Source organism: Macrotis lagotis, chromosome 8 (genome assembly GCF_037893015.1).
Source record: "Macrotis lagotis isolate mMagLag1 chromosome 8, bilby.v1.9.chrom.fasta, whole genome shotgun sequence".
Classification (NCBI taxonomy): Eukaryota; Metazoa; Chordata; class Mammalia; order Peramelemorphia; family Peramelidae; genus Macrotis; species Macrotis lagotis.
This window is the reverse complement of record NC_133665.1, coordinates 111,975,121-111,991,101: the sequence shown is the minus strand read 5'-3', so window position 1 is coordinate 111,991,101 and position 15,981 is coordinate 111,975,121. Positions and strand designations below refer to the sequence as shown.

Here is a 15,981-nt window from a genome sequence, read left to right as displayed (position 1 = left end):
GTAGTTTTCATGTTTTATTTATGTTCATTTTTCTAATGGTGTTTTACTCAGTTTCGTTTAAAGAATGGTAATAACAGTATATATCTGTGTATCTTATGTCTGTATTAAATGGTTTGTTACGACTATAAACCAATGTACTGCAACGATTTAAACCTGGCAGCAAACTGACTTATTTTTTTAAACTCACGTTTTATTCAGAATCCTGAATATCTTTTTAATTACCTACTAAATAAGAAGCATTTAGTGCTGTTAGGGGGCGCGGTCACCCCGGCCCCTCCCCGACTCTGCCCCGGCTCCAGGCATTTTGTCTGGCCCGGGCAGCCCACGGGGCGGGCAGACGAGCTGGCTCCAGGGCAGCGGGGGCCCGAGGGGGCCGGGCCGGGCTCCGGAGCCGGCTCAGCACAGCGCAGGCCCGAGCGGGCGGGGAGCCGCCGGGGCGGAGAAGACGGCCTGAGACGGGGGAGCCTCCCCGGGGCCGGGGCCGGGGCCTGGGACCGGCCAAGGAGAGGGGCGGCGCCCCCGGCCCGGCGGAGCCCCCGCTGCGCCCCGAGCCATGGCCCCGGTAAATGCCCCGGTAAGTGCGGCCAAGCCTGGGGCAGAGGCCCGGCCTAGGGGGCTCCCGAGGGGCGGCAGGGGCCTCCCCCAGAGGCCCGGGGACCCCAGCCCAGCGGGACTGGAACCGGGGCAGCCTCCGGGCAGTCAACAAGCATTACCGTATTTTCCATGTAGAAGACGCACCTTAATTTGGGGGCCGAAATTTGAAAAACATAGATTACATAAAGTTAGTGAACTCGGTATATTCATCATGAGATTCAAGGACGTTCCATCCGCGGCTTTCAGGCCTCTTTTGGGCAAGCCTGGTGCGTGGACGCATGCTTTGTCCATTCGGTGGCCTCCTGCTGCCCTTCTCCTCATCCTGTGCTAATTGTTTCTCGGGGAGTCTACAGTGGGGTTCCTTCTTCCCAGAGCCAGGCTCGGATTGTTTTCTCAGTCGGAGGGGGACCAGGCGAGGTTCAGCAGCACGATTACCATTCAATTTTGTGAACTGGGTCGCTTTGAACTTGAATTCAGTACTGGATGAAAATCTTTTCTGGGCAGAACTTGGCAAACCTTAACCTGATAGGCCGGTAACAAATGCAAAACAATGAGCACAAAGACAAGCAGGAAATTAAAGTAAAAACATCCACAACCACTGTATTAGAGGCTCCCAGTTTTTAGACCCCAAATTTTTTGGTTTGAAAAAGGTGAGTTTTATACATGAGAAAATATGGTAATATGCACCCCAGCCTACCTGGAGGGATAGGGCAACTATAGGTGAACCTGGAGCTACCACCAGAATACAGGGCCTGGGTGGAATGAATGGGGTGGAGGAAGGGTTCCAAACCTGAAGGTGGCTGCCTGGAGCCCTGCAGAGCCCCCAGGGGTTACCTGTGTGAGGCTGGGACCAGCATCCGAGCAGAAAGGGCTCCCTGGTCCAGGCTGGTGTGGATGCCGACAGTGAGCTTGAAGAAGGAAGCAGTGAGAGAAGAGATGAGCTCCGTTCTGCGTGCTGAATCCAAGAGGTCTGGGACAGGGAGCTCGGGGCAGGATGAGGAGTTCTGAGAACCAGCTGCTTGGAGATAAGACAATGATGACAGCTTTGGGCGCTGATGAGAGTGTCCCAATGTAATGATGATGATAATAGTACAAAGTTTTTCACAACTACATTCCTGCTGGGAATCAGTGTCAAGCATCTCCCTCCTAGGAAAGAAATGAACTAGCAAAGGGTATTGTCTGAATGGTTGATGCTGGTGCTTGTGCTTCCAGTGGGCCGTGACATTTGAGGATGTGACCATCTACTTCACAGAGCAGGAGTGGAGGACCTTGGAGGAGTGGCAGAAGAGGCTTTACAAGCACGTCATGAAGACCAACTATGAGAACTTGTTCTCACTGGGTAAGAGGTTCCCATCAGGAAGTCTGAGGGCGTCATAGATTCATATTGTAGCAGACCTTGCTGTACTGTCCATGAGCTGCAAGTTGTTCTGGAAACCCCAGACTGATGGATGATTTCTACAACTTCACCTTATTTAAAAAGTTTCAATATACCTTTTACAACAGTAATTTCCCAGTGTAGGGACCCCTTTCCCTTTAACAAAGAGAGACAGTTCAAGAAAACAAATCAGGAGAGCTAGGTGGTGCAGTGGATAGAGCACAGGCCCTGGAGTCAGGAGGACCTGAGTTCAAATCCAGCCTCAGACACTTAATAATAATTACCTAGCTGTATGGCCTTGGGCAAACCACTTAACCCCATTGCCTTGCAAAAAGAAAAAGAAAACAATAAAACAGTTTCATATACACTATATGTAACATTCTGTTCCCTTGGTCTTCTTACTGAGAGGAAGGAAATATATTGTGTCAACTGTAATCCTGGATCAAGATTGAGCATGTCAATTAACTTGAATTCTGTGTCTTTTTTAAGTTGTTTTCATTTATATAATTGTATTTTTATATATTGTTCTAATTTTGTCTACTTTGCACCCTACCATTTCAATATGCTTTACACTGTTTCTCTAAATCCCTCTAACTTATTCCTTGTTTTTTTATGGAGTGATAGTATTTCATTATATTCATATACTGCTATTTGTTTCACTTGTTCACCAACTAATGAGTATCTGTCTTGTTTCCAGTTTTGTGTTAACACAGAAATTGATGCTCCAAATATATTTAGTATATTTTATACATTTAAAAAAAAAAATCTTGGGGGTGGCTAGGTGGCGCAGTGGATAAAGCACTGGCCCTGGAGTCAGGAGTACCTGGGTTCAAATCTGGTCTCAGACATTTAATAATTACCTAGCTGTGTGGCCTTGGGCAAGCCACTTAACCCCATTTGCCTTGCAAAAAATTAAAAAAAAAAAACTTGGACATTAATGACAAGATGGATAGTAATATTTTTCAACTCAATACACTTTAGAGGCATAAGATGCATACAAAAAGGAACAAGTAAACCTTAATAGCAACCATAATCATTATTTAGTTAAAATTAATCATTTACAATTGAAAAGGTTTGTTTACTGTCCCAACACAGGCTGTCATGGTCCCTCTTTCCCTTCAGATCTATAAAGTATCCTTTACACCCCATAGCATCTTTTTTTTTCCCTAGTAATGTTTACTAAGTCTGGCTAATATTAACCTCTGCTCACCAAGGGGACTCAGGTGCTATTGCAAATCATTTCACTGCTTCTCATTTCAGGGTTCCCAAAAAATCTAATAATGAAATGTGGAAATAACTAAATATGGAACTCAAGTTTTCTAGCTTGCCAGATATTTTTTAGTTTTCCCTTTTAACATTTTTAGTGCATAACATCACAAACAAAAATTTTCCCCAGTGTGTCCAACAAGAATTTCATAGATCCCTTGTGCATACTTCTTGAAATAGAAGTAGAAACATTAACTCCGCTAATCAATCATTTGATAAATACTTGTTTCATGCCTACTGTGAAGAGCCCTTTATTAAATACTAATGGGACTAAGTATTTGTCCTAAAGGACAAATTAATAACAGGATGTAAAATGTATAAAGACAAATAACAATGCAAAACAATGCAATAACAGTTCACTGTAGCAATAAAATGTATGTAAAATCAATGGGGCCAGTTATTTGGGCCAAAAGATATTTCCTGGGAGCTAAGTTACTGACTTTGAAGGGATTAAAAAAAGCAAAAAGAATTATAATTGGTATTATTTAATCACCATACACAAAATATGTGAAGAACTTAACTCACAGGACAATTAGAGCCAGATTGATTGGGCATCACTCTAAGAACTCCAAGTTACAGTCTGGACAGTCATGTTATATTTTATAACCCCTGAAAGTCTCCATTTTTTTATAGATGTTCCCAAAACTTGTGCTTCTAGGGATCTTAAGGAAAATAAACTTAACTGCTCTATGGCCTTTGTCCAGGCTATGCCATTCCCAAATCAGACTTGATAACCCAGATTGAACAAGGAGGAGAGCCATTCATCAGAGATCAAGGACACTTGAACACAAGAGGACTGGCCTTCGGTTCCAGTGCTGAGGAACATCCTGCCTTGGAGAGCATACAGGGGCAGCTGTTATCTGGTGAGTGAGAAGTGAAAGGGCTAAAACTAAAGATGGAATACTGAAGTTCTCCTCCTTCTGGAGGAGGAAATCATGTCCAGCTAAGCTAGGGTTGGATGTCAGGGCAAACTGGGTTTCAAGAGAGCAGATGAAGATATCAGCTGTCCAGAGCTTCAAACCCCAGACAGTTTCACTGTCACATGGGTCATGCACAGACAGGAGCTCTGCTATGTTTTTCTTATAATCAAGAAACCCAAGATTCTGGAATTTGAGAAGGAAAGGCAAATCTGTAAATGTCAAATGTTAGCCTCATAAGGGCAAATTGTATCATACTGTTAGCTTCATTATTGATTTTCTAGTTGCTTAGAGTTGAACTTCCTTTGAGAGATCTTTTCATTTAAATTGTCTTTGTGTTTATTCTTTTACTCCCACATATTTAACTCTATATCAATGGCTAAAAATGTTTTCTTTTTCCTGAATTCCTGATAGTCAACATTTCTTAAATTTAGTATAATTCTACAATCATATCTAGCCACTGTCCAATTGATGGGCACCCACTTTGTTTCCAGTTTTATAAATATCACACACACACACACACACAACACACACACACACACACACACACACACACACACACACACACACACACACCCCCCTACCTTTATAGTATTTAGTGTACCAAATAGGAATATAGTCTTTCCTACCTAGATTAAATGACTAATATTTGACATTCATTTGATACTCATTCCTACTTTGTGAGAGGCATTTAAAATTCTAAAGTTATATATACTATTTGTGACACCAAATAATTTTTTTCACCTATGGTTTATCCCTTACAACTTATCTTCATAGACTGTCTAGGGACAACTTGGTATAGTAGAAACCAGGCACTTAAAAAGAGCTACTATAAATATTTTTGTACATTTTGGTCTTTTCCTAATCTTGAAATGATCTCTTTGAGATACAGACATTAAATCAGTATTACTGATTAAAAGGGCATACACAGTTTTATTGTCCTTTGAACCTATTGCTCTCCAGGATAGTTGGATCATTCACAACTCCACCAACAGTACATTTATTTCCCAAATCCCCACCAACATTGATCATTTTCCATTTCTGTCATTTTAGCCAATCTGATAGGTATGAGGTGGTACCTCAGAGTTGTTTTAATTGGCATTCTCTCATCAATAATGATTTGAAGCATTTTTCTTCAAAAGACTATAAATAGCTTTAAATTTCTTTGTCTGAAAACTGCCTTAATTAGAATGTTTCATGACAGCCCAGCACATCCTGAATCTCTTCAAGTGGTCTCTAGGAATTTTTAAAATAAAAGTAATTTTAGTTGACTTTATTGAATCAATTTAAAACGCACAGTTCTTTTAAAAATGTGGGCAGAAATCAAACAATTCATTGGTAGTTAAATATCAAATGGGTAAGATATCACTCTGCTACAGTGTTAACAGTTGTATTGTACTTTTTTATAACACTTAGACCCCAGATTTTTGTATGTGTTCCTACATCTTGTATCTCTAATGTAAGCCAAAGGTAAACAAGCTTAATTGCTTCTTTGTGGTTTCTATCCTGGCTATATTCCTCCCTCTGTCAGATTCAATGACCCATCGTGAACAAGAAGAACCACTCATCAACAATCATAGGAACCTGGAAACAGGAGACTTTGCAGTCTGCTCCAGCAATAATGAGCATCTTGATTCGAAGAGTACAGAGGTACAGCTGTTTGGGGGTGAGTTAGAAGGGATAAAAGGAGTGAAACTAAAGGGTGGCATGTTCTGAATCTCCTCAGACTTAAGTGTTCCATTCATGACAAACTGAGTTGGAGTTTGATAGCAGGACAGGATTGAGCTTCATGAGATCTCATGAAGAAACCACCTAGTGAAGGCTTCAGACCTAAAACAACACCACTGGGACCTGTCCTTCTCTTAAATACAAAGAGATGCCCTCTATTTTATTTTTCTTATCATGATCAGGAAATCTGAAATCCTGAATTCTGAGAATAAAATCAAACCAGTAATTGTTTGAGGAGACCAAAGTTCAGCACCCCAAGGAAAGATATTACTTCATTTTTGCTGCTGCTTACCAATAGATAAAAAAAAAAATCAAGAGCTCAGTAGAGAATAAGATTTAAGATTCTGGTGGCAGCTAGGTGGCACAGTGGATAAATCACTGGCCCTGAAGTCAGGAGGGCCTGAGTTCAAATGTGGCCTTAGACACTTAATAATTGCTTAGCTGTGTGACCTTTGGCAAGTCTCTTAACCCCACTGCCTTAAATAAATAAAATTTAAAAAAAAAGATTTAAGATTCTGGCCCAGATAAGGGAAGATTGGTTTCCTGGTTAGTCTGTAAATTAGAAAGGAGAAGGCACAGGTTTTTTCGCTTCTTGATATTTCTATCATCTTTTTAGTTAACTAAAATAAGCATACTTGAAATTAAAAATAAGGCCAAAATCCTAAGATAGGATTTCTATTCCAGAACAAAAGGATTACATTCTTTTCAGTCCTCATCCTGCTCCATGTCTCTGTAGCATTGGACACTATTGACCACTCTCTTCCTGGATACTCTTTGTTGTTTAGGTTTTTGTGGCACTCCTCTCTCCTCCTCTTCCTCCTCCTCCTTCCTATTTATCATCCATAAAATGTGTGACTTTATCTGCTTGCCTGGGTTTAATTATTCCTGTGCAGATGTCTCCAAGATCTAGCAGGCCCAATTTCTTTCCTTAGCTCTACAAACTGGCTATTAGACATTTCAGAAAGGATTCCCATGGATATCCCAAACCCAAATTGTCTGCAACAACTCATTATCTTCCCTCCCTACCTCCCTTCTTTCAAACTTGCTTTTCTTTTTTCCTGAAGGTACCAGCATTCTGGAGTCTCCTCATAACCTCAAGGTTATCCTCAGATTCTCAGTCTCCTTCACCCATATATTTGACTAATTGCCAAATCTTGCCATTTCTTCTTCCATACCATCTCTTCCCATGTGGATATTATCCCTGCTTACACACCTACAACCTTAATTCAGGCCTATTCACCTCTCAATGAAACCAATGCATCAGCCTCGATGTTCTCCCTTTCAGGGCCCTTCCAGCTGCTCTGGTTTTCAAGCTCTTCATCTTTCCAGATTCCTTAGTCTTCCTTCTCACCCCCCTCTCTCTGCAGACCAGCAGACTGACCTGCTCACCAAGCCCCACACAGAGCTCCACTCCCCTCTAGGCCTGTGCCCAGCTGCCTCCTTACCTCAGTCTCCCACTCAGATACCACTGTCTACAAAAGCCTCTCTAGATCCTCCCTCTTTTTGGTTTGAATTGCCTGGTATTTATTCTGAATATTCTTAAATATGTTCTTGTCTCTCCCCACACAATTTAAGTCCCATCATAGTGGGGACTATTTCATTTTTTTGTCTTTCTTTCCCCTGATCCTGGTACATAATAATTGCTTAATAAGTGCCTGTGGTTTGATTGTTGTAGATTCATAGACCTAAAATGACAAGAGGCCTCAGATCACCAAATCCAGCCCCTTTATTTTATAGATAAGGCAACCTCATTCAGAAGTAAATGCTGATTGATGTACCCAGGACCACACAGGTAGTTAGCATCAGAGCCAAGAAATACCCAGACTTTGGATCTTGTAGGGCAACAAGAGTTCCTGACTAGAAATTTTTTTCAATTCCAGGGAATTCTGGATCTTCAAATTCAAGACAACAGGAAAGCCATAGACATGGCCTTCAAAGTCGGAACTGGTCGGGGCCTTTACCATTCCACTGTAATATCTGCAGCAGAGGTTTCACCCACAAGTCTCAGCTGGCTAATCACATTAGAGTTCATAGGCCGAAAAAGCACTTCCAGTGCCCCGAGTGTGAAAAAACCTTTGCCCAAAGGTCCCACCTGCTCTGCCATCAATGCCTGCACCCCGGGGAGAGATCCTACCAGTGCCCCAAGTGTGGCAAGAGCTACCACCAGAAGGGACAACTGCTCAAGCACCTGCCCCTGCACACGAGGGAAAGACCTTTCCAGTGCCCCAAGTGTGGCAAGAGTTTCCGAGTAAAAGCTGACATGAAAGCCCACCAGCATCAGCATAGGGAGGAAAAGCCATCCTCCTGCAGTGAGTGTGGTAAGGGCTTCACCATGCATCATTATCTCACTGGTCATATCAGAATTCACACAGATGAAAAGCCTTTCCAGTGCCCAGATGACAAGAGCTCTCAAATGAAGGCAGACAGTGAGATTCTACCAGGGTGCCTGTGGCTTAAATGATTGTAGTAAGTTCATAGACTTAAAGTGACAAGAAATTTCAAACCATCAAATCCAACCCCCTTATTTTACAGACAGGCAAAGTCAACTTCATTCAGAAATAAATACTAATTGATTGATGTACCCCAGGATCACACAGGTAGTAAACATCAGAGCCAAGATCTACACCTGGTCCCTGGTCCCTGATCTCTAAGTCTCTTGGACCTTCTGTTGTAGAGCAGCCAAGAGTTTCTGACTAGATCTTTTGTTTTTAATTCTAGATTCCGGATCTTCAAGTTCAAAGCAACAGGAAAGCCACAGACATAACCTTCAAAACCAGAACTGGTCAGGGCCCTTACCATTCCGATGCACTACCTGCGACAAGGGTTTCACCCACAAGTCTCAGTTGGCTAATCATATTAGAGTTCATAGACCGAAAAAACACTTCCAGTGCCCAGAATGTGGAAAAACCTTTGTCCAAAAGTCCCGACTATTCCGGCACCAGCGCCTGCACACGGGGGAGAGACCCTACCAGTGTCCCGAGTGTGGCAAGAGCTTTCACCAGAAGGGGCACCTGCTCAAGCACCTGCCCCTGCACACAGGGGAGAGGCCCTTCCAGTGCCCTGAGTGTGGCAAGAGCTTCCGAGTAAAGGGGGACATGAAAGCCCACCAGCGCCAGCATAGGGAGAAAAAGCCATTCTCCTGCAGTGAGTGTGGTAAGGGCTTCACCATGCATCATTATCTCACTGATCACATCAGAATACACACAGGTGAAAAGCCTTTCCAGTGCCCAGAGTGTGGTAAGAGTTTTCGAATGAAAGCAGACATGAGAGTCCACCAGCGCAGACACAGCAAAGCCAGGTCCTTCAGCTGCAGCGAGTGCGACAAGGCGTTCCCCACGCAGTCTGAACTCACGGACCACATTAAGGTGCACACGAAGAAACAGCGCTACAAGGGTCTGCTATATGGACTGATGGACCTTGACTGGGGTTGAGACAGAACCTGTGGCTGCAGAGTGTGACTGTGAAAGTCAGAGAACATTATCTAGTTCAGATTCTACCACATTCTTGGTCATTCAACTTCTGCTGGAATATCTTGAGTAACAGGAACCTCACTACCTCATGAGACTGGCCATTCCATTCTGGCCTTGCTCTCATTGTTGGGAAGTATCTTCTTGGCTGAAACCAGAATCATGCTCTCTATAACTTCCACCTTTTGGTCATGGATCTCCTCTTAGATCAAACAGGTTAGTACTTGTCCCCATCATCACTGTTGGGTATAATCTGGCCAATGAAGTGAGTGATGAAATTGACTACTACTGGTTTTTGCTTGTTTTTTTTTTCAAAAACAAGCTATACCATCTCAGTAATAATGGTGTGTTATATAGCTCATAAACTAGCTCTAAAGAGATTACCAAGATGTCACAAATACTATCCATTGCTGAAATCCTCTGTCATTCTTTCATTACTTTCTAAAAGAAATTGCCAGACTTCCAGAAATGGGATTCTTTCTCCTGCTAGTTCCATGCCTGAATAGATAATGCCAGCAGTCATCTAGAGAATCTGAAAGCCAGTGGAATGTGGTCTGAATGCTGTGGAGGCATTGCATGATGGGATGGTTTCTGTTACTGATGATGACAAGAGCATCTCCTGAATCTCTCGGGGTGAGGATGCCACTGCCCCGTGTACTATTTAGCCCAATTTGAAGCAGTCTCTACTAGATAGACAGTGAAGGATGACGTAATTGAAATAGTTTTGATATTGCTCTCATTCTGAGAAAGATTCTTCATGTATGGTGTACACAGGAACATAGAAATCACAAGGGAAGGAAGACAAGCACATCCGAGCAATTACTGTTGATATAAAAGCTTTGGGGAACACCCTAAAAAGGGGGAAGGGAAATCTATGGGTTCCTGGAAAAACTTCATGAAGCTTTTTGAGCTGAGTTTAAAAGAAATTAGGCAAGTGTCCTGGGGAAAACTAGCAAAACCAAATGTGTTTGACTGGAGAAAAGTGACTGTAGTGGTGTTATTGAGAAGGGAAATTTTTGCAGCGGCAGGAAGACACAGAAACAAAGATTTAGGGGCTTATATTTGAAAGCGGTACTGTGATATGGTGGAAAAATCCAGGATTTGGTATAGACTCCCTGAACTATATTAGCTTTCTGACTATAAAGATGCCATTTACTTAACTTCTACTTCCTCAATTTCATTCTGTCAAATGGAGATAACAATACCTATAGACCTACTTCCCTGGAATATTATTGGATAATAATAATAATAAACTGGATAATGCCTGTAAAGCGTTTTGAAATCTTCAAAAGCATTAGATAAGGGTGGCTAGGTGGTGCAGTGGATAGAGCACCAGCCCTGGAGTAAGGAGTACCTGAGTTCAAATCTGGCCTCAGACACTTAATAATTACCTAGCTGTGTGGCCTTGGACAAGCCACTTAACCCCATTGCCTTGCAAAAACCTAAAAAAAAAAAAAAAAAGCATTAGATAAATGTCATCTATTACAAGAGGCCTACAAATAATTGTGGAAACACATCCAAGCCCTTGCCTTTTCACTCTGGCTTCCTTCTAGGAAGGGCCAAGTAAAAAGGACCACAACATCCTAATTTCCCCAAGTTCTTAAAAAGAAAAGAAATTGTCAGAGCCTGGGGTGCCCCTGCTCAGGCAATTATGTAAACAAAACAATCATAATTCATTCAGAAAATGTTTACTGAGCATCTTCTATGTATGCAGAATGACAGGGTACTCAATGCACATCTCACGTTAAACAGTAATGGGCAAGACTTTGTTGTCCAGTTAAGATCTCTTAAATTAATCTCTGCCTTAAATCAACCTCTCCAGGTTGCAGTCCTCTCAAAATTCAGTTTCATGATTCCTGTCTTGATGCATTATTCATTCCTCTGCCTGGAAGCTTCTCTTAAAATACAGGCTCAGCCCATCTTTCAGAGTTTGCCATGACCTGCTTCTGGATCACCTCCTCCTCTGCTCCCTTTGCCCACACCTATGTCTAGGTCAGTATTTGAAAGAAGTCTCAAAATCATTAACTAGACCCAAACTCGTGCTAATCTCAGCTGAGTCCTAAATGATGCTCAACATTCATTTCATTTAATCTGTTTGTTCCCTATTATATTCCTTCTAACATTTGCTCCAAAATTCAAACTTCAGGAATATCCCTTATTCAGCAACTGATCTCTTTTCCTACTTATCTAGGGAACCTAAAGCCATATGACAAAATCTCTAACCCTCCTTGCTTCCAACTATTTCTGCCCCTTTCCTCTCCACCCTAAAAATAGCTGTACTCACATCTCTATACCACTTCACAACAACATTTTTTAAGCACCTTCTCAATATTTCAGTGGAAGAAGTAGCCCTCTTCCTTTGAAGGGCTCCTGACTCCCACATCCTTGATTTAATAGACATCTAACCTCACCAGGGCAATTTATCCCTTCAATCTGAGTAGATAGGATGAAGACCTCCCATTCCTTACCACCACTTAAAGAACTGGAAGAAGATAGTGCCACATGCTTTGCACTCTACTTATGATTGCCATGCCTAATATCTCTTTAGAACAGTTAGGCATTCATTTAAACCACCCAGTTTCCTTTTTACCTACCTCTACATCACTCTTCCATTTTTTTTTTTTTTTTAGTTTTTGCTAGGCAATGGGGTTAAGTGGCTTGCCCCAGGCCACACAGCTAGGGAATTATTAAGTGTCTGAGGCCAGATTTGAACTCAGGTACTCCTGACTCCAGGGCCAGTGTTCTATCCACTGCACCACCTAGCCACCCCTCTCTCTTCCATCTTAAGTGATTTTAGGACCTGCTTCACCCAAAGCACCTTCCTTATGCCAGCCATTGAAGTAAGTGTTGGGGATCAGAAGACAAAAAATGGAAGAATCCCTCTCTTCAAAGTTCTGCATAATCCAGGCGCCTCCTATCTTTCCAGTCTTTTTACTCCAATCCAGTAGACTGCCCTCCTGGCTAATCCAGAAACAAGACACTTACCTTGCAGCTCTGACCATTTTCTCTGATGGTCCCCCATACCAGTTGCCCTCCTCTATTCCACTTCTGATCCCCTTGACTTTATTTCAGTCCCAACTAAATTTCCTTTTATTGGAAACTTTCCTTATCCTCTCTTAATTCCAGTGCCTCCCATCTGTTAATTAGTTCCTATTTGTCCATACATAACTTACATATTGTCTTCCCCATTAGACTGTAAGCTCTGTGAGGGCAGGGACTGTCTTTTATCTCTTTTTGTATCTTTCTATATTTGTTCCTAACCCAGTTCCTTAATCTCAATAGGTTCTTAACTGTTTACTGATTGATCAATTAATTAAAGGTATTTACATTCTTTTTTAACTTTATGAAATCTGAATTTAATTAATACCAAAAAGAAACATGTCCATGAAATAGAACAGAAAAAAAGAACATTATATGCAAAATTATAAATCTATTATGTAAAACTTGCTTTTTTTAATAACATATATAATAAATTCAACATTTTTTCAAGTTGTCTTATTCATATTTCCTTTTGAACTTCTCATTTATATATTTCTTGCAGTGTTTCAATGACCATCTTTTCTTTTGGACAGTAATACTGTTATAAGTGCTCATAAAAATGAAACAGCCTGGAGTGATGGAAGGATTTATTTTAACATTCCTGCACTTAGGCTTGTGTCTTTTCAGCCTAAACAATAACCAGACTCCAGTCTTTGTAATGTACTATTCTGACAGATCCTAACAGCCACTCTCTCATATCCTGTGGAAATCAAATACTCAGGAATTTCTCACATATTGGTAATTCACATCTTCCCCCCCCAAAAAAATCTTTCCTAAATAAAAAAGTCCACATTTCTTCCAACATATAGGCATAGTCAGGTCAAGCAAATCTCAATTATTACCGTGTCCAAAAATATATGCTTAATTCTGCACCTTGAATTTATCACCTCTTTTAGGAATTAGGTTCTACATCATCAGCTCTTGGAAGTGATTGATCAGAGTTCTTAAATCTTTTGAAGCTGTTTTTCTTGATAATCATTAAGGTGTTTTGGAATTGTGAAGAAGTTTAGTGATTAAGCAGGAGAAATCTGGGGAACTTTTTTTTTAAGTTAGAAAACAATTTGAGATAAAGGAGGATATTCTGAAAATATATACTAGAGTAAGAACCGTAAAGAAGACTCAAGGAGAAAGTAGTTGGCAAGCCAAAATAAGTAAGAAAAAATAAAATAAAATTATAAGAGAAAGATAGTAGTAAGAGAAGAAAAAGAAAATTAAGTGGAATTATCTAATTGTCTGGGAGTGCTAAAGGAGCAAGATGTGATTACCTGAATAGAAATCACAAGCAGTTTGAGAGACAGACTCAAGTCCTTGACTCAATGAAGAGAGAAATTGGTGACAACTTGAGAGAAAAGAAATCCTGCTCTTCAGGCTTCCGGTTTGGAGGGAGAAGATGTCCTTTTTCAGACTCTCTCCAAGTTCCTAGAGGAAAAGAAAAACTGGGAAGGGGCTAGCCCACAATCATGTTCCAGACCCCACTTGGCATACTAGAAACTTAAGATCTGAGTTATTTTACACTCAGTGAGATGGACCTTTCACTTCATTATCACATCCATGCTTTCTCTAAATTTGTTTGATATCTTTTTTTAATACATGGGCTTATTTGCCATGTGTATTTCATTGTGGAACTGTCATCTAGTGGGAAAGGGAATCATGACTTGGGTGCATAGCTTGGGACAATCCTTCCCATTAAGAGATGGTGATCAAAGCACGATTTGAATCTAAAAAGAAATTCCCCTATCCATCGTAGTACCCTCTGTCTTTGAGGAGAGCACAGTGGTCAACTCTATCCCTCACCCTCTGTTTCATGGAAAGAATCAACAGTTACCTTGGAGGAGGGTGGGGGAAGGAGGATCTAAGGATGTCTATTCTTCCCTCTCTGTGAACTGCATCCAGATAGATCTATATGGACATCTATAACCTAAATGAGCAATATGGACAAATTACAAAACACATCTCTTACATTTATACTTACAGATGATGGAAAACTGAGATAGATAGATGAATGGATGCATTTATATTATAGATACAAATAATAGACTATATGACATTATTCCAAAAGATCTTAATAGATTAGGATTGAATTGTCTTACTCTAGTAATATAAAATATAATAGAGACACATGTTAAGCCTTGCACTTGGATTCAAAAAGTCAACTTTATAAAAACAAGGAAAGCAAAGGAAGACATTTGTCTAAAGGAGATATAGACAGTTTAGTGAAACCAAAGTGATCATGATATGATGGTCAAAAAATGTGATGTGATCTTGAGTTACAATTAGGCAGACAGAGTAGTAGTAAGGTGATAGTCCCACAATATTGGACCCTAGTCAGACCACATGGCAGTGTATTTTAGGAAGGACACTGATAAACTGGAAAGTATCAATAACAAAGATGGTTAAGAGCACCAGCTTGGTGCCATAAAAGCATCAGGTGAAATCAGGGCCATCTATTGAACAATTAGAGGAATTAAGAACCGGTTGGGTGGCTGGACCAGCAGAATAGTCATGAGGCTTTGTCGACCAGGAAGAGAAAATTTGGAAGAATGTGATAGCTGTCCAATCATTTGGAAAAAAGATGAGGCTTTTTTGTTTTGCTTGACCCCAAAGAACAAATCTTGGAGTAATGCATGGAAGTGGCAAAAAGACAAATTGAGGAATAAAGTGGAAAATCAAACAATTACATATATGCAAATAGGGCAATGTCCTCCCTCTGGAGATGGATTCTGCCATATTGTAGGTCTCCAGGCAAACCCTATATGATAACTTGTAAATTATTTTATAAGTATATATATATATAATATAGATTATTATAACATAATATGTAAAAACTGTATTTTAGTAGGAATTGTATTTGTTATGAGTTAGTAAATGACTACTGAAGTACTTCCACCTTTAAGAATCTTTCATCTGGATACATCTTAAATTTAAAATGTCCAAAGTGAAAATCATGAAATTTCTGCCTCGCCTCCCATCGCACTTTCCTGTCTTACAAAAAGCACCACTACTTTTTCCCTTCTCCAGGTTCCCAACCTTGGAGCCCCTCCCGGCTCTTCCTCTTTCTAACCCTCACATACTCAAGTAGTGGCCGGTTAGTGTTGATTTGAACATAAATCTCTTCTGTCCGCCTTGCCTTCTCTCTGTTCATTAGACTGAGCGCCTTCAGGGAAGGGACCGCCGGCTTCGTTTTGGGGGTGTTTTTAAACCTTTACTTGTGCCCTCAGCCCTTAGCACAGCGCGTTTTCATGGATGACATTATGCATAGTGTCTAACTCGGTTCTTTCTGCTCCCAGTGGAATGTTAACCCCTGGAAGACTTGGGTTTCCCTCCCTCCGGCACTACACGGTCTACGTTGCACACAGAAGCGCCCCTACATCTGCTCTGTTCTGGCGGCAGCACGGCAGGCGGCGTGTGCGGGTCAGCGCGGCCCGACCAGAAGCTAAGAATCCGCGGCGGGGCCGGGGCCGGGGCCGGGCTGGGGCCGGGCCGGGGCGGGGCGGGCCGGGCCGGGGCCGGGCCGGGGCCGGGGCCGGGCCGGGCCGGGGCGGGCCGGGGCCGGGGCCGGGCCGGGCCGGGGCGGGCCGGGGCCGGGCCGGGCCGG

At 41.7% G+C, this 15,981-nt stretch overlaps 1 protein-coding gene across 3 annotated transcripts; it reads left to right on the top strand.

Moving 5' to 3' along the window:
* The first annotated feature begins 347 nt into the window (after positions 1–347).
* LOC141496101 (uncharacterized) lies at positions 348–15,824 on the top strand. 3 transcript variants are annotated; one of them, XR_012470932.1, is made up of 7 exons: positions 348–574; positions 1,807–1,933; positions 3,940–4,098; positions 5,684–5,818; positions 7,761–8,198; positions 8,599–9,563; positions 15,674–15,824. XR_012470932.1 is itself a non-coding variant. In XM_074198237.1 (6 exons), the coding sequence occupies exons 1-6, from the start codon at positions 554–556 to the stop codon at positions 9,309–9,311; spliced, it is 1,593 nt and encodes a 530-aa protein (XP_074054338.1). In that variant the 5' UTR covers positions 348–553; the 3' UTR covers positions 9,312–12,737. The 3 variants fall into 3 exon arrangements, 1 of the variants encoding a protein (XP_074054338.1); XR_012470933.1 differs by lacking the exon at positions 348–574 and adding an exon at positions 660–1,244; XM_074198237.1 differs by lacking the exon at positions 15,674–15,824 and having other exon boundaries at positions 8,599–12,737.
* The last annotated feature ends 157 nt before the right edge of the window (positions 15,825–15,981 follow it).